The sequence below is a fragment of the Artemia sp. Qi Xiang Cuo genome, chromosome 4 (assembly GCF_049724085.1).
Source record: "Artemia sp. Qi Xiang Cuo chromosome 4, ASM4972408v1, whole genome shotgun sequence".
Classification (NCBI taxonomy): domain Eukaryota; kingdom Metazoa; phylum Arthropoda; class Branchiopoda; order Anostraca; family Artemiidae; genus Artemia; species Artemia sp. Qi Xiang Cuo.
The window spans coordinates 52,868,706-52,893,840 of NC_142797.1; the positions used below are offsets into that span (position 1 = coordinate 52,868,706).

Genomic DNA, 25,135 nt, shown 5'->3' on the forward strand with positions numbered 1-25,135 from the left:
CAAAGATTCCAACCAAAATCAACTCCACCATACTGTCGAATGGTGAAACACATCTCTGAAACACCTGCTCCTACCCTAACTCCTGATGTTATTGATGGTAGGTTCAGCTTCTAGTACAGGCATAAAGTAAAATATAGCACTACCCCCATTCTCAAGGGGTAGCCCAGAGGAACCACCAGAAATGGCAGGAATGGGTAAACCAGTCGACACAGACTAGACATAGAATGGTATTCACTGATGGATCATGCTTTACCACTGGGGGTGAGGCTGCGGTTGTGGTCCTTGGGCTTAGTCATGCACTGTCTTTTAAAGTAACAGAGAAGTTGTCAATCTTTTCACTTCAGTTGTATGCACTATTGAAAGCGTTTGAATTTATTGCAAGTGTTCTGCCAGTAGGTCAATATTTGATATGTAGTGACTCACTTTCAGTGCTGAATTATTTGATGTATGGTCATAGGCCAGCAAGAAAATCAGTGCTGCTTTTAGAAAAGATACTGCTAAAACTGATGACAGCCAAGTATGATATTGTTGCAACATGGGTACCAGCACATGTTGGAATTAGGGGAAATAAGCAGGCAGATAAGCTGACAAAATAGGGTGCTAGGTATGGGGAGAATTTAGTATATCAGTATTCAGTGAATGATTTTTTATGTTATTATGATAAGTTGCTAAAGGAGAAGGAGAAAGAGGCTTTTGGTCAAAGGTCTCAGAACCAGATCCTTGATTTGTATGATCACGGTACCCCACCTCCTGATCTATGTCACCCAGTCAGACACCTGGCTATCAGTATATTCAGGCTCAGAACAGGCCATGCTCAAATTAGGAGTGTATTATTTAAATGGAAGTCAGTAGACTCTCCATTATGTGAGGTCTGCGATGTAGAAAAGGATATTAAGTATATTTTAATACATTGTAAAAAGTATGAGACACAGAGATTGCAAATGAAAAAAGCTGGCCTAAAGTATTTTGGTGCATTCACGCTCAGAAGTATCCTGGGCCATGCACAGGCACTACCATGGGCTAGGAAAAAATCTGTGAAAGTATTAGGCCGTTTTATTGTAGATACTAAGCTACACTTAGTGCTGTAATTTGTATTAATAATACAGTAATGTGCAAATATTATTGCACGTTACTTTAATATTGTACATGTAAATTAGTGATATGTATATGTATGAGTATGTGTATATATTGCAATCCAAGCACATCAGTTTAAATTGCCATATCAGCCAGTTGTGTTTGAATTGTAAATATGGAGGCTCAAATGTAACACAATTGGACAGAGGTGAATATAGCTTGACATTGATTTAATGGTTTTTGCCTTGAGTTTCTTCAACCCCCCCCCCCTAACCACAGTGACAAAATCCAGATGGCTATTTAAGTTATTTGACCCTCGGTCATGACAGAACAACAGCTGGACAGCTGAATTTTGACGTGGAACACCTTTCATCCCTAAAGGCTCTGATGAAATCGTGGAGACGTGCACAATGGGCAGCCTGCCCAGGAGTGCATCAATCCAACAACAAACAACAAGATCGAAGAAAAAAGGGAAAACAAATCCCGTCTTCTACTTTTCATTAAAACCAACTGCCAACTACTTCCACTAACAACCAATTGTAGCTTAAAGTCACCTGGGGAAAAAGATAACTACTAAAACACTCTTCATCCCCTCTGCTACAATCAAAGCTTCACTCTTTACTCCCTCATATTAAAATCTTGTTCTATTTAAATCTCCTCTTGGGAACTCGCCCGATCCATTCGAAGACATCGATGTTTTTGTTTGGCCCCTACTAGCTTCCAAAAAAGAAACATCTTTGGTACTTTGGTAGCCTATCATTCACAGCGAGTGTCTTAGAAAGCTTCATCTTTTTCTTCTTATAGACCTAGACAGCAACACCGACCCACATTTTCCGAATAGCTGTTTGTCTAACTGTAGGGCAAGATCCATCAAAAGAGTCCCCAATAAATAGCATTAAAACGCAGCACTGCTTGACACCTTATTCCTCACCAAACTCGCTACTAGCCTTGCCTCCTAGCTTAACTACGGCAATATTATTTTCATAAATAGCAGAATTCACGTAAACTTTCTTAATTCAGATGTGTCTAAGTTAGTAGACCCTTTTAGTCATCAACTTATGATAATAAGCATGAATTCTATTCAGCTGATAGATTCACATATGGTATGTCAGAAAGTTTACGTGAATTCTGCTATTTATGAAACTAATTTTGCCGTAGTTAAGCTAGGAGGCAAGGCTAGTAGCGAGTTTGGTGAGGAATAAGGTGTCAAGCAGTGCTGCGTTTTAATGCTATTTATTGGGGACTCTTTTGATGGATCTTGCCCTACAGTTAGACAAACAGCTATTCGGAAAATGTGGGTCGGTGTTGCTGTCTAGGTCTATAAGAAGAAAAAGATGAAGCTTTCTAAGACACTCGCTGTGAATGATAGGCTACCAAAGTACCAAAGATGTTTCTTTTTTGGAAGCTAGTAGGGGCCAAACGAAAACATCGATGTCTTCGAATGGATCGGGCGAGTTCCCAAGAGGAGATTTAAATAGAACAAGATTTTAATATGAGGGAGTAAAGAGTGAAGCTTTGATTGTAGCAGAGGGGATGAAGAGTGTTTTAGTAGTTGCCCTTTTCCCCAGGTGACTTTAAGCTACAATTGGTTGTTAGTGGAAGTAGTTGGCAGTTGGTTTTAATGAAAAGTAGAAGACGGGATTTGTTTTTCCTTTTTTCTTAAATCTTGTTGTTTGTTGTTGGATTGATGCACTCCTGGGCAGGCTGCCCATTGTGCACGTCTCCACGATTTCATCAGAGCCTTTAGGGATGAAAGGTATTCCACGTCAAAATTCAGCTGTCCAGCTGTTGTTCTGTCATGAACGAGGGTCAAATAATTTAAAAAGCCATCTAGATTTTGTCACTGTGGTTAGGGGGGGGGTTGAAGAATCTCAAGGCAAAAACCATTAAATCAATGTCAAGCTATATTCACCTCTGTCCAATTGTGTTACATTTGAGCCACCATATTTACAATTCAAACACAACTGGCTGATATGGCAATTTAAACTGATGTGCTTGGATTGCAATATATACACATACTCATATATATACATATCACTAATTTACATGAACAATATTAAAGTAACGTGCAATAATATTTCCACATTACTGCATTATTAATACAAATTACAGCACTAAGTATAGCTTAGTATCTACAATAAAACGGCCTAATACTTCCACAGATTTTTTCCTAGCCCATGGTGGTGCCAGTGCATGGCCCAGGATACTTCTGAGCGTGAATGCACCAAAATACTTTAGGCAAGCTTTTTTCATTGGCAATCTCTGTGTCTCATACTTTTTACAATGTATTAAAATATACCTAATATCCATTTCTACATCGCAGACCTCACATAATGGAGAATCTACTGACTTCCATTTAAATAATACACTCCTAATTTGAGCATGGCCTGTTCTGAGCCTGAATATACTGATAGCCAGGTGTCTGACTGGGTGACATAGATCAGGAGGTGGGGTACCGTAATCATACACATCAAGGATCTGGTTCTGAGACCTTTGACCTAAAACCTATTTCTCCTTCTCCTTTAGCAACTTATCATAATAAGATAAGAAATCAGTCACTGAATACTGACAAGCTAATTTCTCCCCATACCTAGTACCCCATTTTGCCAGCTTATCTGCCTGCTTATTTCCCCTAATTCCAACATGTGCTGGTACCCATGTCGCTACAATCTCATACTTGGCTGTCATCAGTTTTAGCAGTATCTTTTCTAAAAGCAGCACTGATTTTCTTGCTGGCCTATGACCATACATCAAATAATTCAGCACTGAAAGTGAGTCACTACATATCAAATATTTACCTACTGGCAAAACACTTGCAATAAATTCAAACGCTTCCTTTACTAATCCTACTAATTACTATTACTAAAATTTCCTTTACTAATTACTAATCTAGGCGTGAACAATCCAGTCAACCCGTCCTTTCCCTATGCTGTCTTTTCTAAAAATATATTTACAGAATCTGTTGCCCTAATAAATACCATATTGCTAGAGAATTTGCTACTTCCTCTATAATAACTCCTCTCATTCTTTACCCTTCTCTTATATACGAGTATAATTTAATATTTCCTTAAAGTCATTCTGTGCTTCCCATTTATTGAAAATCATAAATTTTTTTTATTATGATCTGTATCTATATTCAATAGCTTATCTCAAGTTTCGTATCCACCATATTTCTATAAATGTTGATTCAATACTTAATTGGATCTTACAAATCATTAGCAATGTTATACATGGCCTTCTTAACATGTCCCTTTAATTATAGTTTAATCCCCTCTCTATTTTTCATGATTTGCTTTTGTTTTCATATTATCTTTCATCTACAAAATTCTTATATAGAACCCTTCTCTTTCCTAACAAATTTAAATTATTTTTCGACATTCTTTAATTACCAGTGCAGGCCAGGGATCTACACTTCCAGGGCACTTAAGCTGGCTACCGAAGAGACTTCAAGAAGTCCCTGGGACCTCCCACAGCATGGTTTTCAGCAATTAGCAATTCGTGATGCTTCTCAATCAACAAGAGTCGGAGTGCTGCGTAAAGATCAAACAAAACATGTTGAATTTCGGTTCTGTGACCTTAATACTACATGGGGCTCTCAATCTCTTCTACCCTCAGCCACGAGAAGAAAAATGTCTGGCGTATCCCCTCCTCCAGTTGTTAAAGCGAAAATAGACACTAGCAAACAAGGAATGTGTAAATAGCAGACAAAATTCCATCAGCAGCAAGTGATTGCACCAAAGCAAATTCGGGATTGAAGAAAATGGAAGAGCAATTGAAGAGCACATAAAGATAGAAAAAGGAGAGAAAGAGCAAGACAAGAGGAAAAGAAGAGCAAGAGCAGAAAAATTTAAGAGCCTTTCATAGTACCACACATAGGAATTAATACTTGCCAGCACCACAAAGATTCTATAGATGAATCAAAACGTTCCCTTCAACCTTTTAAAGAGTTTAGTCGAAAGTAAAATGAGTGTAAGGATAATGTCGGTAAAATTAAAATAAAAACGTAGACATATAGATTTCTTTTAACTTTGTTTTAACCACGGTTAATGAAATAAGTAACCTTTAAACAAGTCTTTAAAATGGCGTATGTCTTAGTACTGTTTCATCACCCAAGAACAATGGCCCGGGGATATCCTCACCAACCACTATAGCCTAAGTAGCAACGTTCATGTAGACGTTTGCTAAAATAATAGCTTGTCAAATCGCCAATCTATGGTTAGTATAATGGCACTGGACTCGGAACAAAAGGATCAATCTTGCATTCCCATAAATTTACAATGGATAAAAAAAAAGGTTTTTAGCGACTTTTCTTCAAGAACGAAGAGAAAATAAGAGGAAATCAATAAAAATTGCGCTTCGTAGAAGAATAACACTTGAATTTGGTATACACACACGGAAAATATTTCCTGTCTTTGAACTAGAAAAGCTGAATCATTGTTTTTTTGCCCATGTCATGGGCGGCTTTTCCTGGCCCATATAAGGTAAATACACTTCTGCATATACGACCAGCTGACAAAGACATTATATTAGTCGTTTACATCTTCATTATGAAAGTCATTTTGAAAGATATTGAAATTCATCTTCATTGACTTTATCATAAATCGTGATCACTACTATTATTATTTCGAAATCTAAAAGACTCTGTAGTAAAAAATAAATTAAGAACAAAGATTGATCCCAAAAGGTTCCAAACAGGGATCTCATTTTTACCCTAAATTTATAACTGTTACAAATTGGTGTACAAAAAGGGTAGTCGATTTGTGAAATCACAATTCCTGATTCTCCATACTTAAAACCCAAAATTTATCATGATCTTGAAAGCCATTATCGGTCAGTGACAAAAAAGTAGCATCCATTTAAACAAACAAAATAAAATTATCTCTCCAATCGAGAACGTAGTTTGGTCTTTCAAAGTTTGTAATACCGCATTTTTGAGAATTTTATGTTTTTTGAAAATATTAAAGGCACTAGAATACATACCGCAAAGAAATTGATCTTCCGTTGCTGGTGCTATTAGTTTCATGAACCTACTCCTGTTTTCTGGAGCGTTTTCCACAAGGTTGATTATAACGCTCAATACCTGAAATTAATAAATGTTTTACAAAAATATTTCTGAATGCACATTATATATTTTTCGTACACACATTATCTGAGTACGTAAGAACACTAAATTGACGTTGTTTTTTTTCTGATAAAAACGGGAATGTTGTTAAACTGATTTTTATCAAATGACAAAAAAAACAAGGAAAAAAAAATCATACATATACTTTCAAAAACAGTCTTAACAGAATGATGGTTTCTAAACTCACACTATCTTTGGAGTTGTCCTATTTGGTAAACTAGAAACAGCCTGTATAGAACCAATAAATACACTTCCACTGACAATAATAAAACTGATTAATTAGAGTCATGATAATATTTACCGTCAGTTTCAAATCTAAAATTACCTAATATATTTTTCAAACGAAGACCACTTTGATATTTGTCAAACCTATCTCTAGGGCATAGCTGTAAAAGTGAGAAGAAGTACTCCAAGCATGTGCCCCCTCCCCCAATCTTAAAAAAGCATACAAATACAAACTCTCCCCTTACGCATTGGCTACAAAATAGAGTTCTGTGAACCCTCTCCCCAAATTGAAATCCTGGCTTTGGCCCTGCTTCAGCGCCACCAGTTTTAGCTTTGCCTCCTGGATCAGTGAACATCATAGCTCAGAATGAATCACCTAAACCCAATCGAAATCCTAAGAGTAATCTTGCTTTCAGTGTTGTCTCAGAAACAAAACAATTAACATCAAAGCTGAGTACATAGCCTAATTTTCTCGAATATCTTGACTTTGTCAAGAACAAATGCAGATTGTAAATTTGACAATAATATTTTTAATCAGGAGTGAGAGCCAATAGTACTGTCGGATTATTATTAACATTACTGCTGGATGAGACCATGCTAGAATACACTTATTTCCTATTCATCTTTGCATTACTACATAAATACTCATGGATGACCTATATTTACCACCTTTGCGACTAGTACCAAAAAGAGGTAATTACCATTACAGTGAGATCAAATCGGTTTTCTTCAGGAATACGTGCTGGTACAACGAATAAAACCACTAAACAGCTTTCAAACATAAGTGGCTCCTTTCCAAGAATACTGCTACCAAAAGCTGAAAACGAGTGAAACGAAATTTTAGAAATTTTCTATTCAGCTATGCTCTTTATACCATCGTGCTCAAAACGGAAATGATGTTGTAGGAGAGCGAAAATAATGTTTCCGCGCTTTTCATAAAAACAGTTGTCTTTCTGAGGGTAAAAATTTTACAAAAAGAAAAAAAAAATTTGTGTTAAAAGAGGTGGAAAGTAAAATTAAAAAACGAAGCATTTCTTGATACCAAAAGAATCAAAAGGTAAAGAAATACTACAGGTTTGGATAGCACTAGTGTGACACCAAGGAAAGCCAGTGAAAAACCAACGCAATATCCGAAGGACAGCGCAAGGCACGCAAGTAATAAGCGCAAATCTTATATAAAAAATATACAGAAGCAATACAAAAGAATTATCCATTAAAAATTACAATTTTACACATGTCATCATCAAATACAACCAACCCATATTGGTTTTGGCACTTAGAATCCTCAAAGAAAAAGTTTGAATCTATTTGAACATAGTATATGCAAGTATGTTAGGTGGTTTTGAGTTAGAATTATTTTAAAATTTTCATGAACCATCTCTGGTCTCCGTCTACGAAACAAATATGCCTCTGGATATGCTACCACCAGAAAACAAATCAAATAAATTAAACAATCCTATGTTCAGCTTCTTCTCAAAAAACTTTCAGTTATCCGTTTCGTCGTGGGAAAGATGACGCATAGTTTAGCTGCTTGTTATTCCCATTATAATTGGGTTAAAGCATATTTACACTAATATTAAAATTCAGCCCGGTCCGACATTCGGTAATAACCCATGCTAGTAATAAGATCTAACCATTCTTAAAGGATGAATTAAACACTGAAACTAACTAATACCATAATTATCTTATGTATCTGTTACACATGTATCTTATTACACAGCCCCTGGGGAAAGGTCTTTAAGTTACAAAATTTAACAACTGTTTACGTATAGTATCTGTTATTGGAGGCATATATTTTTAGGGGGGGGGGCAAATTTCCAGCTGGTGCGATTTTCCACGGGGAGAAAAGTTTCCAGGGATTGAATTTTTCAGGGGGATTGCTCACATTCGTGTTAATCTTCGTAAGAACCCCAACCGTAAACACGCAACCGTGATCTACTGGAGCTCTGAGGAGCTCCAGTAGCTTCTCCGTATATTTAAGTTATTTTTTATTCCGCTCTTCGTTTATTTTTCGGCCTTTTTCAATATGGATAAGCTTCGAGACTTAGTAAATCAGAAAATTCTACGAAAATTTCTGATTGGTTTCGCCTTAACTAAGTTCAAATCGATAAAACTTGAATTTTGGCTATACCCAGTTCTGGACACTAGCTAAATCTCTTTTGTGAACGGGTTTGGTTTCAACTGATTCCCCGGGGGGGGGGGGGGGGCAAAAACCGAAAAAAAGTGTGCTACTCGTATAAGCTTAGTTTTACCATTGGAAAACTATACTTCTGGATGACTGTATCCAATAGTCTTCCGAATAATTTTACCACAGGATCACTGTGGCTAAACAAACAGACTTAACCGTAGTAAAAAAAAAATAAAAAAATAAAAAATAAAAAACCAAAACATTCATTCACTAGGACAAAATATACTGGTTGCAGACATCAGACAATACACTGAGACCAAAAAGATAATTTAACCAAGGATATAAGAACACCCTAAAAAATGTGCAACACTAAAAATAACAAAAAAAAAACAAAAAATCAAACAGGTCTAAGAATTTCAAGTTTAGTTTTTGACCTTGCTGGCGAGTTTTTCCACGAGAAATAAAAACGCATAATAAGACACCATATACAGATATATCCGTAGGAATTAATTTTGAGACGAATGTCCCTCAAACCCTCTTGTAACATTCCTGACTATTTACGTACAAATTTGACATTTAAACTATTATGCTTTAAGATAAACCAAATGGGAGGAGATAGTTTGCTGATGTAGGGACGACGATATGTATATCCCTTCTAACCGTAATTCACCAGTGTTATTTAAATTATTCAGTCTTGTTTCAAAGGGCTCGATTCAGGGTTGTTCTCTCAGATAGTTCATTGGACACTTCTGGTGAAGAAAAACTACTGAAGAAATAGTAGATTTTTTCTAAGCGAAACATAAGGGGTGCCTAAGTTGATACCCGAGTACTTTAACACAAAACTGCTAAGGAAAAACGCAACGAAAGGTTACAACTGCGTCGGCTTCTTGGTTGTTCTTTTTTCTTTTTTATGCGACGATTTCTAAGCAGACATTTCTAAAAAAATCCGCACAGAACAACTTATTTATGCTTTCATATAGAGCTGAAAACAGGAAGGTCACCCGAAAGTCCTGCATTCAGTCGCTCACCACGTACAAGGGATGTCCTGAAAGTAATGTCAGTGAATTTATTACGATACGACTGTATGTTCGGAGCGGGGTCTACTCAGTTGAAACTTGTAGGGGGGAGCCTAGCTAAGCAGCGTAGCGTCACTCAGCTTTCTGTGACCGTTATATAGTGAGGATCGGCTTTTCCGTGAGTTATTTTTTATTCTTGTACAAGTGACAATGCAACACTCGTCAAAACTGAAATTTGCGATCGCTTTAGCAAGAAAATTGGCCAAACCGCTGCAGAAACTACTAAAAAGATCAAGATTAATTCAGATCAGCAAATACTTCGGAGGCATAAGACCTTTATGGAAGGTCAGCAACGAAGACTGCACCAGACGGTCAGCCACATCCCCCACAGCTGACAATGTACACGAGTGACGGAACTGTTGAAATTAGACTGAGGGTCAAGTCTTCGTTTAATGTCCTTCATGTTAAACATTCCGCCGAATGTTTATGAAATCGTTAGGAACCATGTCAGCATTCGGAATGTTGCACAAAAATGGTTCCAAAAGTACTCAGTGACAACACAATTCACGTCGCGTTGAAACATGTGAATAATACTTTGACATATACAAAGGTAATCAAAAATTTATGAAAAACGTTGTCACGCGTGACGAGACTTCAGTATTTGAATGTGATCCTGAGGTCAAAAGCAACCATCAGAGCAGCACAGCACTCATTCCTTCACGCGGAGAAAGCCAGCATGAGAAAATCAAAAATCAAGATCATTCTCATTTGTTTTTTAACGTTAACGGACTGGTTTATTGCGAGTATGTAGAGACTAGAATTACAATGAACTCCAAGTTTCAAGTGAAAGCCCTGAAATGATAGAAACACAGGGTTCAACGCGTCGTAAATAATTTCTGAGACCACACTGGCTAATCATGATAAAACATAAAATTGCAAAGAAATGAAGAAAATGAGGACAATTGCCAGTGGTAAAATTGAGAAACTATGCAAATATTTTGGTCAAAACCTCCGCTTGACCATCCTCAGTGCAGAATAAAATTGATAAAAATATAAAAACCAAACCTTGGAATAAAACCACGAAACTAAAATTGGACGACCCTTTCCTAGTAACGGGAAAGGGTTTTTATTTGAAGGTTTGGTTTTTATATTTTTATCAGTTTTACTCTGCACTGAGGACGGTCAAGCGGAGGTCTTGACCGAAATATTTGCATAATTTTTAAATTTTTTCACTGGCTGTTAATTGTCCTCGTTTTATTCCTTTCTTCGCGATTTTTTGTTTTTTCAACGCGTCTGGCTAGACACTGCAGACCATTGGAAGTTGCACCATGATAACGAGCTGACCCACAGCTCCTTCACCGTCTCTGACAACCCGGTTCAAGCAGAAGACCAACGACCCCCCAGCTCAGACATTTCCTACTTACACACCGCAAAAAAAACTGAAAGACAGTCATTTTGAGATAATGGATGGGATTGCAGCAGCTTGCATCGCAGCATTCAAGGACACTATAGAAGACGACTACAATAATGCATTCGAGAGCCAGAAGTCTCGCTAGAGCTGACGTGTCAACGCAAAAGGAGAGTTTTTAAAAACTTGAAATGGTAACTTCAGTAGATGATTTTTAATAGGCATACTGACATTACTTTCAGGGCAGTCTTTCGATTTTATAAGACAGGTTTAAATTAGAAACATAACAGGCTACTTTAAACTGAAATAAAAATCTCAATTTTTCAAAAAGACTGTAATTACAGCTTACATAGAATTTTTTTTTTTTTTTTATACGTAAAATATTCAAGAAAACCACTTCAATTCACTGCGGGTAAGATAGAAAACCCAGATTAGATTATTCCTGGAAAAGGCGCATCCCTGATTGACAATAGTAAGGGCACTTTCAACACTTTTGACACTTTTATTATGTGGAAATCTAACTTTTTCATTTTTTATTTTTTCGTTCAATGTGGATAGTCTTGAAAGCAATAAAACCTATTACGAGAGAAAAAATGAGTAAGCAGATGTTTGAAATTGTAATCCAGTTTCTTCCGTCATAGTAAGAGTAAAAACCTAGAAAAAGACAATATGCAAAATAAAAAAGGGATTACACACATAGTTATGTAAAAAACAAGAAAAAGAACAACTGGTCTTGTAATGTGCAAACTGTTTATATTCAGAAATAAAGAGTTACTTACATTTATTCTTGTAGTCGTGAGTCATGTTAACCAGAAACTTGAGAATATTCAGAAGGACGTCCTTTATAGTTGCATCCACATCTGACGTTTTTAAAACTCCGCAAAATTCACCGACACCTCCCAGCGTAAAAGTTATTGTTCTGAATAACTCCAATAAAGTATTCATGAATCGGCCATTCTTCCATTCAAGTAAATGTGTCTGATTGTCCTCATTCAAATTTGTTACCTAAAATAATGATGATAAAGGAAGGAACTGAAACGTTTTGATCACTGAAACAACATGATCACTCAATAAATCCTAGCGAAAGAATCAGAGATAATAGTTGAATGCACGTCTTGCTAGGGACGTATATAATGCAGCAACTAAAAACACATACATTTAATCTTTTCCCAATCGTTCACCCTCCCTCCATTGTCACCTTGCCTATAAGTTGTTTTTTCTAATAAAATATACCAAAAGATTTGGTTGCTATGTCGTTAGTTCAGTTTTTTTTTTTTTTTTTTTTTTTTTTTTTTTTTTTTTTTTTTTTTTTTTTTTTTTTTGCGTCTCTGTGTGAGCTACCAACCATTCTAAAGAACAAAGATCTTCTATTCTCATATTAAAGAAACTGACATTTATCATTGAAAAGATTCAATTCATTTTCTTTTATTCTCTGTCTTCCCCTTGATCTCGACCTTGATCTTTCAGTTCCCTCTTTCATTTTTCACATTTCATCTATGGTTATTTACATATAATACATTTATTATCTTTCACTTTATGTCTGTCTCCTTCTTAAATGTATTTCATTTTCTGGTTTAGCCCAATTCAGTATTCTTGCTTTTTCACAGTCTACACATAACTTGATTCAACAGTTCCCTTTTAACTTTTCTTTGCCGTCAATTCCTATTACCATCAATTCAGTCTTTTTCTTAGTTTAAACAAATTTTTAGAAGTTTATTAGTTTTAATCGTTTTTTGAGAAAAAAAAGTAAGGTTCTATGTAACTAAACTTTATTTATGTTTCATTCTCTCAAAAAGAAATTACAAAGCAGACTACCCCCCGGGGTGACTACACAGTTTTAGGTGGTTTGCAGGAATAGATACAAGGCTAACTGTCAAATAGTAAATACACATTTTCAGGAAGTTTATTCAAATCAAAATTAAGTAAATCCAAATTAAAACGAAAAATACTTGGACGAAAATGACAATTTAGCTCCCGATAAACTTTACAATCTTTTACATATATAATTATTTGTACTAGCTCGTTAATCTTGCAATACACATTGATCAACATTATTAATTTCCAAAATCTATTCTCCCAGCCAATTTTTGAAAATCCAATTTTGAATAACATTTGGCAAAAAAATCTCAATAATATAAAAACCGAAACACGACAATATTGCAATGTTAAGAGAAACTAGCTAAGTATTTGATTTCTTTCTAGTATTATAGTGTACAGATGACTGACGGGTAAATAGGTTTAATTAGCTTATTGTAAATCGAAAAATTATTTGATATGCAAATTCAAATATCAGACGATTTTTTTAGCCGCAAAAATACTGTCGTATCGAGCCTTTAATCAGCTTAGGTTACCCTACTCAAGATAGGCAAGGATACTATATATGACTATATAAGAGTCTATATAAGAGACAACCAAGAGACTATTACTCAGTAGTAACTTCGTTAGTTAGATACAGTATAGATGAAAGAAAAGCCTTACATTTTCAAGGACTCGTAAACATCTGTCCAGTTTGACAACTTTTTCAAGCTTTTGCTTTGGCCAGTCTCTAGTTGCACCAACGTATTCTACACAATCGGAAACAGTTTCAATTAAATGTTCAATCCCTCCAAGCTCTCGAAGCTCCTCCTTGAACCATTCCCCCGCTCTTCTCGAAGTCAAACTCAATAAAGTTTCCATTGCAAGTTGAGCAGTCTGTCAAAGCAAAAAGTGAAATAAATGATTTTGATGAGACTGATTGTTTTAATTATGTTCTATTGCATTTCAAAGTGAATTCGCTTTAAATACAAATAGACAATAACTGCCTACCGGTCAGATAATTTTAAATATGCCAAATGTTTTAAATAAAAGCAAATCTATGTATTGCAAATCTGCGTTTTTTGTTTTTTTTTGACTCGGTGATGCATCTTTTAATGAAATAGAAAGTTTGTATTTAAACACAAATGCATTTTCAAGTCTGGCAGACAGCACAAATGCCTAGTGGCATACTTCAGCATTGCAAAAAATACACAAACAGAACCAAAAGATTCCTTCAACTAACTCATCTGAAAAGAAAAGAAAAATAAAGAAAGAAAACAACAACCAATGAAAAGAGACAACTTTCTTAAAGATAATTTTTCAACAACCACTTAACAGTCATTAGTCCAACAGCCAGCAGAAGATTTTTATCAAACAGTTCGTGGTAACGAACTGTAAGTAAGGAGCGACCCGGCTCAATGGTAACCGAAACTCTAAAAAACGGAATTTTGATACCAATAGATACATCAAACGAATCAGATTTTAATTCTGATTTCAAATATATAAGTTTCATCAAGTTTAATCTTACCTATCAAAAGTTACGCACCTGAGAAAATTTGGCTGATTTTCGAGAAAAGGGGGAAAGACCCCCTAAAAGTTATAGAAACTTAATGAAAATCACACCATCATATTCAGTGTATCCAAGAACCCTACTGTAGAGGTTTCAAGCTCCTATCTACAAAAATGTGGAATTTTGCATTTTTTGCCAGAAGAAAGATCACGGGTGCGTGTTTATTTTTTTTTTTTGTTTTTTTTTTTCTTTTTCCCAGGGGTATTCGTATTGACCCAGTGGTCCTAGAATATTGTAAGAGGGCTCATTGGAACGGAAATTAAAAGTTCTAGTGCCCTTTTTAAGTGACCAAAAAAATGAAGGGCAACTAGGCCCCCTCCCACGCATTGGGAAGTATACAGACATTTTCAGGAAGAATTTTTTTCTGGTAGGGGGGGGGGGGGAAAGTGGGGGTTACTCGGGAGAATCTTTCCATGGAGGATGTTTCTTTGGGGTAAGGGACATCTCTATGAAGGGGGCACCGGATTTCCCAGCATTATTTAAAACACGATCAGAAATTAAATTAAAACAAAAACAAGTTTTTTCAACTGAAAGTAAGAAGCAACATTAGAACTTAAAACGAACAGAAATTATTACGTATATGAGGGGGTTCTCCCCCAAGTCAATACCTCGCTCTTTACGCTATAGTTTTTTTAGTGCTTTCAAAAGAGCTATCTATTCTAATTAACGGCCTTTGTGAGTAAGAGGTCATTTTTAAAGAATTGGAACAAAATTTGAACTTTAGCTTAAAGAGCAAGGTATTGACTAGGGGGCAAACCCCCTAATATACGTATTATAAATATATGAATATAGAAGTTCGTTACGTAATTTAACTCGTAATTTACGTATATTTATTACTAATAAAACGGTTCGTAAATAAAATTCAACAAGTTTCGAGAAAGCCATTTAACCAAATCAAAGTAAGATTAATATGCAAATTTCGTTTTAATTATTCATGAACGGTGAGCCAAAATCAAAACCTGCATTAATTAAAAAACGTTCACAAATTAAAGAAAAAAAAACAATTTTTTTAAACTGAAAGTAAGGAGCGACATTAAAACTTAAAACGAACAGAAATTATTCCGTATATGGAAGGGCTTTCCCTCCTTAACGCCTCGCTCTTTACGCTAAAGTTTGACTCTGTCTCAAAACTTTATGTTTTTAAACAATAAAAAACTTTAGCGTAAAGAGCGAGGCGTTGAGGAGGGGACAGCCCCTTCCATATACGGAATAATTTCTGTTCGTTTTAAGTTTTAATGTCGCTCCTTACTTTCAGTTTAAAAAACTTGTTTTCTTTATTTAATCTCTAAAAGAAACAGCACTCTCATATTGTTGAGGTCACGCTGTAATTGTTGGATAGCCACAATTAAAATGAGATTTAAGTACTAATAATCTGACTCCCTGAATATCCTATGTCTTTTGGGTGGATTGAAGAAAAAAGATGGAGGGCAAACATCTTGAGGTACACATTGATCTTTTACTATATTAGGACATGTTTTTACAAGAGACTTGAGCAAAGACTAGGACCACACTGTCTTTGCCTCATAAAAAAAGCAAGAAGTTATGTGGAATGAAGACTTTTTCTAAAGGAAGAGATGAAAAGGAAACCTAAGCGAGCATTTCGCGTATTTAAATCTTAGCTGAATTTTTGTGAAGTGGTGAAGTTTTGGGAAGTCGTGAATGTGAAGTGTGAATTTTGTGAAGGCTCTTTTAATTTTGTGTTTTAGTTTATTAGCATCGAGCACCTTTTGAATCCTAAGTTAGATTTTTTTTCGTATTATTAGTCACTTATTTTTCGGTTTATTAGTCACTCATTGGTAATAAGTTGCATATTCTCCTTTTATTTAGAGTAATAGGAAATTTTTTAATCCTATGTAATGCTGTTTAAAGGAGAGAACTTAAAGCAGAAAGTTAGTCTCTTCCGTTTATTAGTCATTTATTGGTCACTCATTTTTCAGTTTATTAGTCACTCATTGGTAATAAGTTGCATATTCTCCTTTTATTTAGAGTAATAGGAAATTTGTTAATCCTATGTAATGCCGTTTAAAGGAGAGAACTTAGAGCAGAAAGTTAGTCTCTTCCGTTTATTAGTCATTTATTGGTCACTCATTGGTAATAAGTGGCATATTCTCCTTTTATTTAGAGTAATAGGAAATGTGTTAATCCTATGTAATGCTGTTTAAAGGAGAGAACTTAGAGCAGAAAGTTAGTCTCTTCCGTTTATTAGTCATTTATTGGTCACTCATTTTTCAGTTTATTAGTCACTCATTGGTAATAAGTTGCTTATTCTCCTTTTATTTAGAGTAATAGGAAATTTGTTAATCCTATGTAATGCTGTTTAAAGGAGAGAACTTAGAGCAGAAAGTTAGTCTCTTCCGTTTATTAGTCATTTATTGGTCACTCATTTTTCAGTTTATTAGTCACTCATTAGTAATAAGTTGCATATTCTCCTTTTATTTAGAGTAATAGGAAATTTTTTAATCCTATGTAATGCTGTTTAAAGGAGGGAACTTAGAGCAGAAAGTTAGTCTCTTCCGTTTATTAGTTATTTATTGGTCACTCATTTTTCAGTTTATTAGTCACTCATTAGTAGTAAGTTGCATATTCTCCTTTTATTTAGAGCAATAGGAAATTTGTTAATCCTATGTAATTCTGTTTAAAGGAGGGAACTTAGAGCAGAAAGTTAGTCTCTTCCGTTTATTAGTCATTTATTGGTCACTCATTTTTCAGTTTATTAGTCACTCATTGGTAATAAGTGGCATATTCTCCTTTTATTTAGAGTAATAGGAAATTTGTTAATCCTATGTAATGCTGTTTAAAGGAATAACTTAGAACGAAAAAGATAGTCATTCCCGTTGATTGTTTTTGTCTGTAAGTTTAAAAATAGGAAACTGAAAATAAACTTCGGAACATAGTAGAATCAATTTGGAAACAAAAATTGAAATCAAATATTCACGTTGCTCTTTATGGTTACCCCCTTTCCATAAAAAAAAAAAATATTTTTAATACAATACTGTGGAATAAATTTACCATTTTTTCTTTGGATTTTAAGAAAAATTCATAGTATTTTATTGGTCATATTGATGACTATGTCTAATTTGTGATGGTTAAATACAGGAGTAGATCCCAGGGGCAGTTTTACAGGCACAAACCCTCCCCCCAGAAGGTCAAAAGTTGCACTAATTTCAGAGTCGTAGGGGTGAGCGATGCTGATGCGGGAGCCAATTTTTTATCGGTTTCTCCATTAATTCTGCATTCGCCCCTGGCTAAATGGATGTGCTGCTAATCTCTACGTCTACAATGAAGTAGGGGGAAAATCGGAATGATTGACAACTGAAACATAACACATAAATCCTATTAGTGATGTCTCGATTGACTTCAATCGAAATACCGCCCCCCCCCCCTAGAAAGTCGAAAATTGTACTAATTACAGAGTCTGAGGCGTGAACGATACGATGAGGGAGCCAAATTTTTATCAGTGCCCCCATTAATTCTGTATTTGCCCCTGGCTAAATGGATGTGCTACTGACCTCTACGTCTACAATGAAGTATGGGAAAAAATCGGAATGATTGACACCTAAAACCTAATACATAAATGATACCAGTGATGTTTCGATTGATCATTGGACGATAAGTATTCATGATTTAAATAACCAAAAAGCTTTGTAAAGAAATCATAGTTCTTATCATATTTGTATTTCAGGAACCACACTCATAAATTTTGAACGACAGCCATTTTGAAACTGCCCATACCCAGAAGAGTCAGATCCAACAACACCTCGACCAGTAAAGACACAACCACAGCCAAACTTACGTCAACAGGTCAATCCCAAAATTGATGCAAAGCCAACATCACCCATCGCACCTGTAACTCCAGTGATTCCAGCAACAAAACCGTGGTTTATTCCGCCTATCCCTTGCCATGAGCCTGATGATCATATCTTTTATGCTCATATTGGCCCAACTGGAGGAGATCAGGGATATTCAGCCATTACTGGTAGGGCTCATTTTTGATAAATTAATTGGTAATGAAATGACGCTAAAGTGTGTCGTAGCGATCTTTCTAGACTTTGATTAGACTCATATGATTAAATCAATTTTTAACGCAAAAAAAATATTTTAAGAGACCTATACAAGGATGGCATGCATTGTACTAAAGCTAGCTTCTTTTCTTTTAAACCAATGATCTTAGCCATATTCGTAGAGTAACTCTATAAAAGGGGGTTGTTCCTACTTTCTTAAGTTTTTTTTTCAGTACTGGTTGAACAACCAAGTGACAAATAGGATTAATATAATCATAATCATCAAAGTCTATAGTATTTAGAAGCATGAAAATATCTTGAGAAACCAAAGCATGGATGGCACGCTATGTACAAAAGCTAGCTTCTTTTCTTTTAAATCAATGATCTTAGCCATGTTCGTAGAGTATAAAAGTGGATTATTCCTATTTTCTTAATGTTTTTTGTTTCAATACAGGTTGCCTACCAAGCGGCAAATAAGACTAATATACTTATAACCATCTAAGTACACAATATTTACAGGCATTCTTGGGAGGTGAGGAGCTGGATAACACAGCAATCACCATTTTTGTGGCATTCATTAACCTGGGATAGCGACATTATCGAGTAATGACACAAATTTTAATTGACAAAAGTTTCCTATTTTGCTTTTCTTTCTTGAATACTGTATGCGGTTCTAAGGTCACTATCGTATACTCAAAGCCGTATGCAGGAGGGGGTACCGGTTTTGAACCCACTCTTGAAATTTTGTTCGACTCGTAAAAAAGTAACAAAACTGCAAATAAAATTATTTGACGCGTTTTTTAAAGTTTTTGTACCCCCCCCCCCCCCGAAAAAATCCCAAATACGGCCTTGCTCTTAATGGATCATCTTAATGGATCATCAGTTATCATTGCATACTTTGTACTATCTTTATGGCAAATTCTTATGGGGTGCTAGAAAAGGTTTCAAAAGATACTTCTTAACTACGACGTGATAGTTTAAATCTTTACTCCCAATATCATCTGGTTTTATTTTCAGAGACTCTCTTTTTCTATTTATTTTTTATTTAGACTCTCTCTTTTTCTATTTATTTTCTATTTAGACTCTCTCTTTTTCCACCCACAGCCTCTGTAGTCTAGACTTTTACCTGTTTTAGGATGGAGATAGGATCAGGATGCTGGAACTAGTGGATAAGCATTCTGGAATCTTTTTTGAACGACCGGTAGAACTTTCAAGAGAACAAGAAAATTTGGAAATGATATGGAAAGCATTATAAATTATGGAACAAATATCGAGTTCTCGGGGGAGGTGAATGAGTTTGCAGCCGCCCCCCCATGAGTATTTGTTGATGAACTTTTTGCTATTTTGAATTTGAGAAGTCCTACTCTAGGAAAGCCTCCAAGGATTCGGCCTTAGACTGTTTGAAATAATTTGAGGCTTAGCTTGACTGATTGTAATTTTTTTTTTAGATTTGCACTGACTTTGTCCTTATAAATATTAATCTTATTGTGATTTTTTTTTTCACTTAAGAGTAGGCTAAATGTATTTGTTTTGCTATGTTTTTCTCTGTGAGAGGGTTTGGGTGGGATAGCCGTTATTAATTTTTAAAGTAAAGTCAAATTAAAATGTTAAACATCCGATCTTGCTATTTTTCATTACTTAAAATATAAAATGAATTAATTTAGGAGGAAAGCAAGATCAAACCAGAAACGTTTTAAGACAAGGAAGTTTTTTATAGGTCATGTCGGCTGGGGCATTGCTTGGTACATAAATGGTCTACTAATCCCAGAAATAACCGTGGTTAGAGGAACAACGTACACTTTTGTGGTTGAAGGTGGAAATAACCCTGGTATTGCTGCAAGATATCACCCCTTCTACATCACTGATGACCCTGAAGGCGGGTATGCCTACAAAACCCCAGAAGAAAGAGGAGTAAGTTTTGCATATTTACTACTTTCAGTATGTGTGTTATTTTTGACAGTAGAATTTTGCATGGGGGTGTCAGGGTTCATGGGGAGGGGGATTCAGAGGAGGATGGAGACGTCTTTGACAAAGACACTAATATAGCATTTATCAAGGGAAAAAATTGTAAATACAAGAAAGAATCTTCAAAACTAGAATGGGGTGGGAGCAACCATTTTGTGGGTAATTAGCTTTATATTATTTAGTTATAAAATTAGTCTGATTAGGTAACAGTCTAGAACGAATGTAGGAAAAAATACATTTTTTTTGAAAAAATTCTGATGTAATTGCTAAATTTTCGGTGAGAAATCCTTGAACATAAACGTTTTTGGGCTCACAATTCTCTCCATAATTTGGAATAACATCATTTCTTAGGCGGAACAACTTTTTACGACCGTCCCTGTAGTTCTGTATCATAATGTATAACAAAATTTTTGAATGCCAACATTGTGATTATTACAGTTCTAAAGTAAAACAATAAATCAATTGGTAAAACCATTAATAAAATAATCGGAGAACTCAGGCGAAACCTTTAAGAGAAAGGGGCGAGAATTTTTATTAGGAGTCTAATGCCACTTGCCACCAGACCCCTGCTAAGCACTCTAAAATATATGTTTCATGTAAATGTAACCACAAGAATATTTTAGGTTTTGAAATGAAATATATTACAAAGTTCTTAATTTATGATCGATTATGATTGGAAATATATGCTACACGTGTTTGGTAATTTTGAATGACTACGGTTTCTTAACAATATTAAATAAAAAAAACAAGTTTTTTAAACTGAAAGTAAGGAGCGACATTAAAACTTAAAACGAACAGAAATTAGTCCGTATATGAAAGGGGCTTTCCCTTCCTCAACACCTCACTCTTTACGCTAAAGTTTTTATTGTTTTAAAAAATAAAGTTGTGAGACAGAGTCAAACTTTAGCGTAAAGAGCGAGGCGTTGAGGAGGGGAAAGCCCCTTTCTTATACGGAATAATTTCTGTTCGTTTTAAGTTTTAATGTCGCTCCTTACTTTCAGTTTAAAAAACTTGTTTTTTTTATTTAATTTTAAATAAGAAAGGAGTTGAACAAGAAATGCTATGGATAAAGATCCTTAATTTTGCAGCTACTTAAAAAAAAAACGTGTCTACTAAACCAACATAATCGAAATCAGTTTGCTATTCTCTTACTTTGGACCTAAAGAAACAAAAAGAACTACATAAAAAAATTAGAGGGCTGGCATCTGTCTTCATGAGGAAAATACTTTTTGAAACATCCAAAGTGAATGTATAGGAGGTTAAAACTTTTTTTTTTTTTTTTTTTTTTTTTCGTTCAGAAGCTTCCAAGAGATATATTGGGACAGGTTTTCTAAAAAAAAATTGTTAATAAAATAAATGGAATGAAATTTATAGTTAACAATCATTTTTATTTTTACTTTCAGATTATATGTGGATTAATAGAAATCATGGAAGAGCTAGTAGCAACCAGCTAACCAGAGCAAAGAACAAGTAATGCCTACAATTACTCAAACAAAAAACAACGACACTCTGATAGCAATAAATACATCAAAAGAATTTGCTTTTTACGATGTTTCCAAATATATATGTATTAGAGTTTAAAGTCGCCTCGAAAAATTAGATAAACATACACAACTTACAAAATGGGAACTCTCCCTCACCGGACAAGAGATGATCTTGATAAATGCTCTGCCATAAAATACAACATGTCCAAGAACTCTAAACTAGATCTTTCAAGTTCCGATATGCAAAAACTCATAACTTCACCTTTTCTCCAAGAATCCTAGCTGCGAGTTTATTTGGTTTTTAGTAGCAAGCGTGATCATACCAAACCAGTGATTGGAAAAAATAATCCGAACGACAATTAAAGTTCTAGTGTCCTTTTTATGTAAAAAAAAAAAAAAGAGACATCGTGTTACAATTAAGTCCCATGTCAGTCATTTTGTGTTTCAAAACAAAAATTTTTGGCATTTAAATAGCCCCCTAGTTTCAGAGGTCAAGCTACCACATGGTGGAGTATTCGTCTCTAAATACGTATCATACTTAAGTAAAATTGGTAGATATTATGTATTACATATATGCAGTATTACTGACGGTTATACAGTATTGTATAGTTGCATACCAGCCACAGAGGGGGGGGGGGCGGAGGTATCTAGGAATAAGTATGTGGGGGGGGGAGTGAATGAAGCCTAAAAGTGCATTTATGTGCTCAAACTTTATGGTTCTCGCGAAAGGTTCTTCAAATTGGTATGAAGGGGAAATTTAACCCGCCATAACCGTATGAAGGAATACGTTTTATTCGGAAGAATATATTTGGATAAGCGGCTAAGAAGGACTTTAACGAGGTGATAGCTCGTCTCTTATTGCAGCCCCATTTATAGTAGGAAATAAAAGATCACAATCCCATGCTTACTTGCAAATAGGCAGAAGGAGGTGAGCATTTCTAAGAGGGGACTTTCATTTTCCAAACATTGTTATGTAAAATAAAATCTTTAGGATAAAGAGCAGGAGGTTTAAGAATGTGATGACCCTTTAGGATAAGACAAAACTAAACCAGGCATCTTGATTTGGTTTAAATACGATTTCAGTTACTGAGCTATAAACTAGAACACGTTAAAGTAGCATAAAAAAAATCACAAACTAAAATTGTATATAAGGCTATATTCATAAGAGGTATCCAGATGGATCTAAGGAAGGACCAATTTCGCTAAGTATATTTGCGGTCCAGAATCCAAGCAAGGGAATATTTACAAAGGCATACAAAAAGTGCTGAACCGAGCTTAAACACAGGTCAAATCTAGATGACACTAAGCTACGATACATACAACATATACGCTTGAAAAAAAAAACCAACATGTCGAGAACTAGATACTTGATACTGGCATGTTTTTAACTTCCATCAACTTTTTATGCATGCCAATCTACTTTTCAGCGTCAAACTACTAATTTATTTGTCCTTTCAATAACGATATCGGCCCAATAAACAGTTCATGTTTAATTTACGTATTTTCGGCAATACCCCATCGACAGCGAACGAAGAATTGATGCCTTGTTTGAGTCAGTCGTCACATGGCCCCTCTAAACCTAGTTTAGTTTCGTAGATCTCTTTGGCATATAATAAATGAATCCTTTTAATAATTTCTAAAAGTACCATCATAATGTCGGTTCTATTGTCTTATTTTAGTCCGGTGGCAATGCTCAGCTCTCAAATCATGTAAATTGCATTACCCGTCAAAATTTTTTTACTGTTACTTTATCATCAATTTTTTACTATTACAATCCCAAGGACAAATCAATGTTTGGTCAAAAAAAAAATCTCTGCACAAATATTCCAATGAAAATATAAATTTTAAATCGGTAGAATAGCATTTAGTGTGAATACAAACAAAGTAGCAACTGCAAACATGGTCAGAATCTTCACTGGAATATTTGCATTGACTACAAATCTTTAAAGAATTTTTAGTTCAGTTCACAGGCCCGCGTCCAAATGCTCCAGGACCCAAAATGGCTCTTACATCTCTGATCTATATCTTTTGCAGTAGCAGACCATTTTTTCGAATTAAACTAGTCTACGGCTTAAATGGAAAACATTACACACATGTATACATACATCTTTCAACCGTACAAGGGAGAGAGCATGTCCCAACCCTTTTGCCTTCCCTCAACAGACATGCCTGCGTATTAGATGACCGGTCAAACTTACAGTCAAATTATCCGTCGTCAAATGCATTCCCTGTTTTTTCTTTTTGACTTCATCACATATTTGCTTGACCTTTATCCGATTTCGCTCATATTCAATATCCATAACTGATTGGGTTGATTCAGTCTCAGAATCCAAAAGATTCAACATCAATTCTAATGAGCTTCTGTCCAAGTCGACATTCAGTCTATCCAATGATAAAACAAACATCACAGTTGCTGTACACAAACCAACACTCTGAAAACGTCATAGAAATTAAGTGTTAAAGAAAGAGCGAGCGAAAGGGCGAACTAACGGACATCATTCATAATTTATTGTTTGTACAAAGAAATACTTTTAAAAGGGTGATAAGAGTGGGGAGACGAGAGAGGGGTAGACAAAAAAAGAGATTAAGGGCGTGGGTGAGTAATGACATAGGGATATATGAGGGGAAGGGAACTATATACATATTAATACACCAGATAGGCAGAACAGAGTGGCATGAAGACAATCGTAATCAAGAGGGGTGGAGAATTTGTGCGTAGTATTTCTGTGGAAACCATTCATTTTTCTCAGAAGACTAATTATACGGAATTTATGAAAACCTCGTACAGCACTGGATTGATTAAGCGAAAAAAAAACACTTTTTTGTCCCTTTAACCAAAAATTCCATAGTATACATTCGTAGCCAGACATTGCTATTTTTAACCAAACTAAAACAGTGTCATTACGGCATTTAACTAGTTTTTTTTTATACTTTAGGTATCAATTTTCAGGAACTCATAATTTAATAACTGACCTCAAATTTAGTTTTAAAGAGATAAAATCAATAGAGCAATTATTGAGCTATTGGACTAAAAGGTTGGAAAATAGTAATAAAGCATATGTACTTTTAATGTTTTACGAAGGTTCTCGACGTGACCAGCAATAAGTCTCTTCTGTCTTAACTTTCCGTACATTGAATCCACGGAAATACTCTTCATTTTTTGAAGTTCCCCATCTGATAACAGTCAATGTGTAGTGTTGCATGACTATTCATCACCAACTGGTAATGCATCCTTTGGAGTTCCACAGGGATTACTAGTTCTGCATCTTTTACTTTTGTCGTTTGTCAATAACTTATATTGATCAATTCCAGGTAGCAGATTCCCATGCAACTGAAGTTGCAAACATT

The 25,135-nt window shown here is 35.2% G+C and overlaps 1 protein-coding gene across 1 annotated transcript in view; it reads right to left on the reverse strand.

The window, feature by feature from the left end:
* The window catches only part of wapl (cohesin release factor wings apart-like), a 92,712-nt gene that overhangs the window by 24,911 nt on the left and 42,666 nt on the right, over nucleotides 1–25,135 (reverse strand). The window contains exons 6-10 of the mRNA XM_089088398.1: nucleotides 23,986–24,219; nucleotides 13,452–13,664; nucleotides 11,753–11,978; nucleotides 7,123–7,238; nucleotides 6,055–6,154 (exon numbers count right to left, since the gene is read on the reverse strand). Of these exons, the coding sequence (XP_088944524.1) occupies nucleotides 6,055–6,154; nucleotides 7,123–7,238; nucleotides 11,753–11,978; nucleotides 13,452–13,664; nucleotides 23,986–24,219 (889 nt within the window). The remainder of the gene's footprint in view (nucleotides 1–6,054; nucleotides 6,155–7,122; nucleotides 7,239–11,752; nucleotides 11,979–13,451; nucleotides 13,665–23,985; nucleotides 24,220–25,135) is intronic.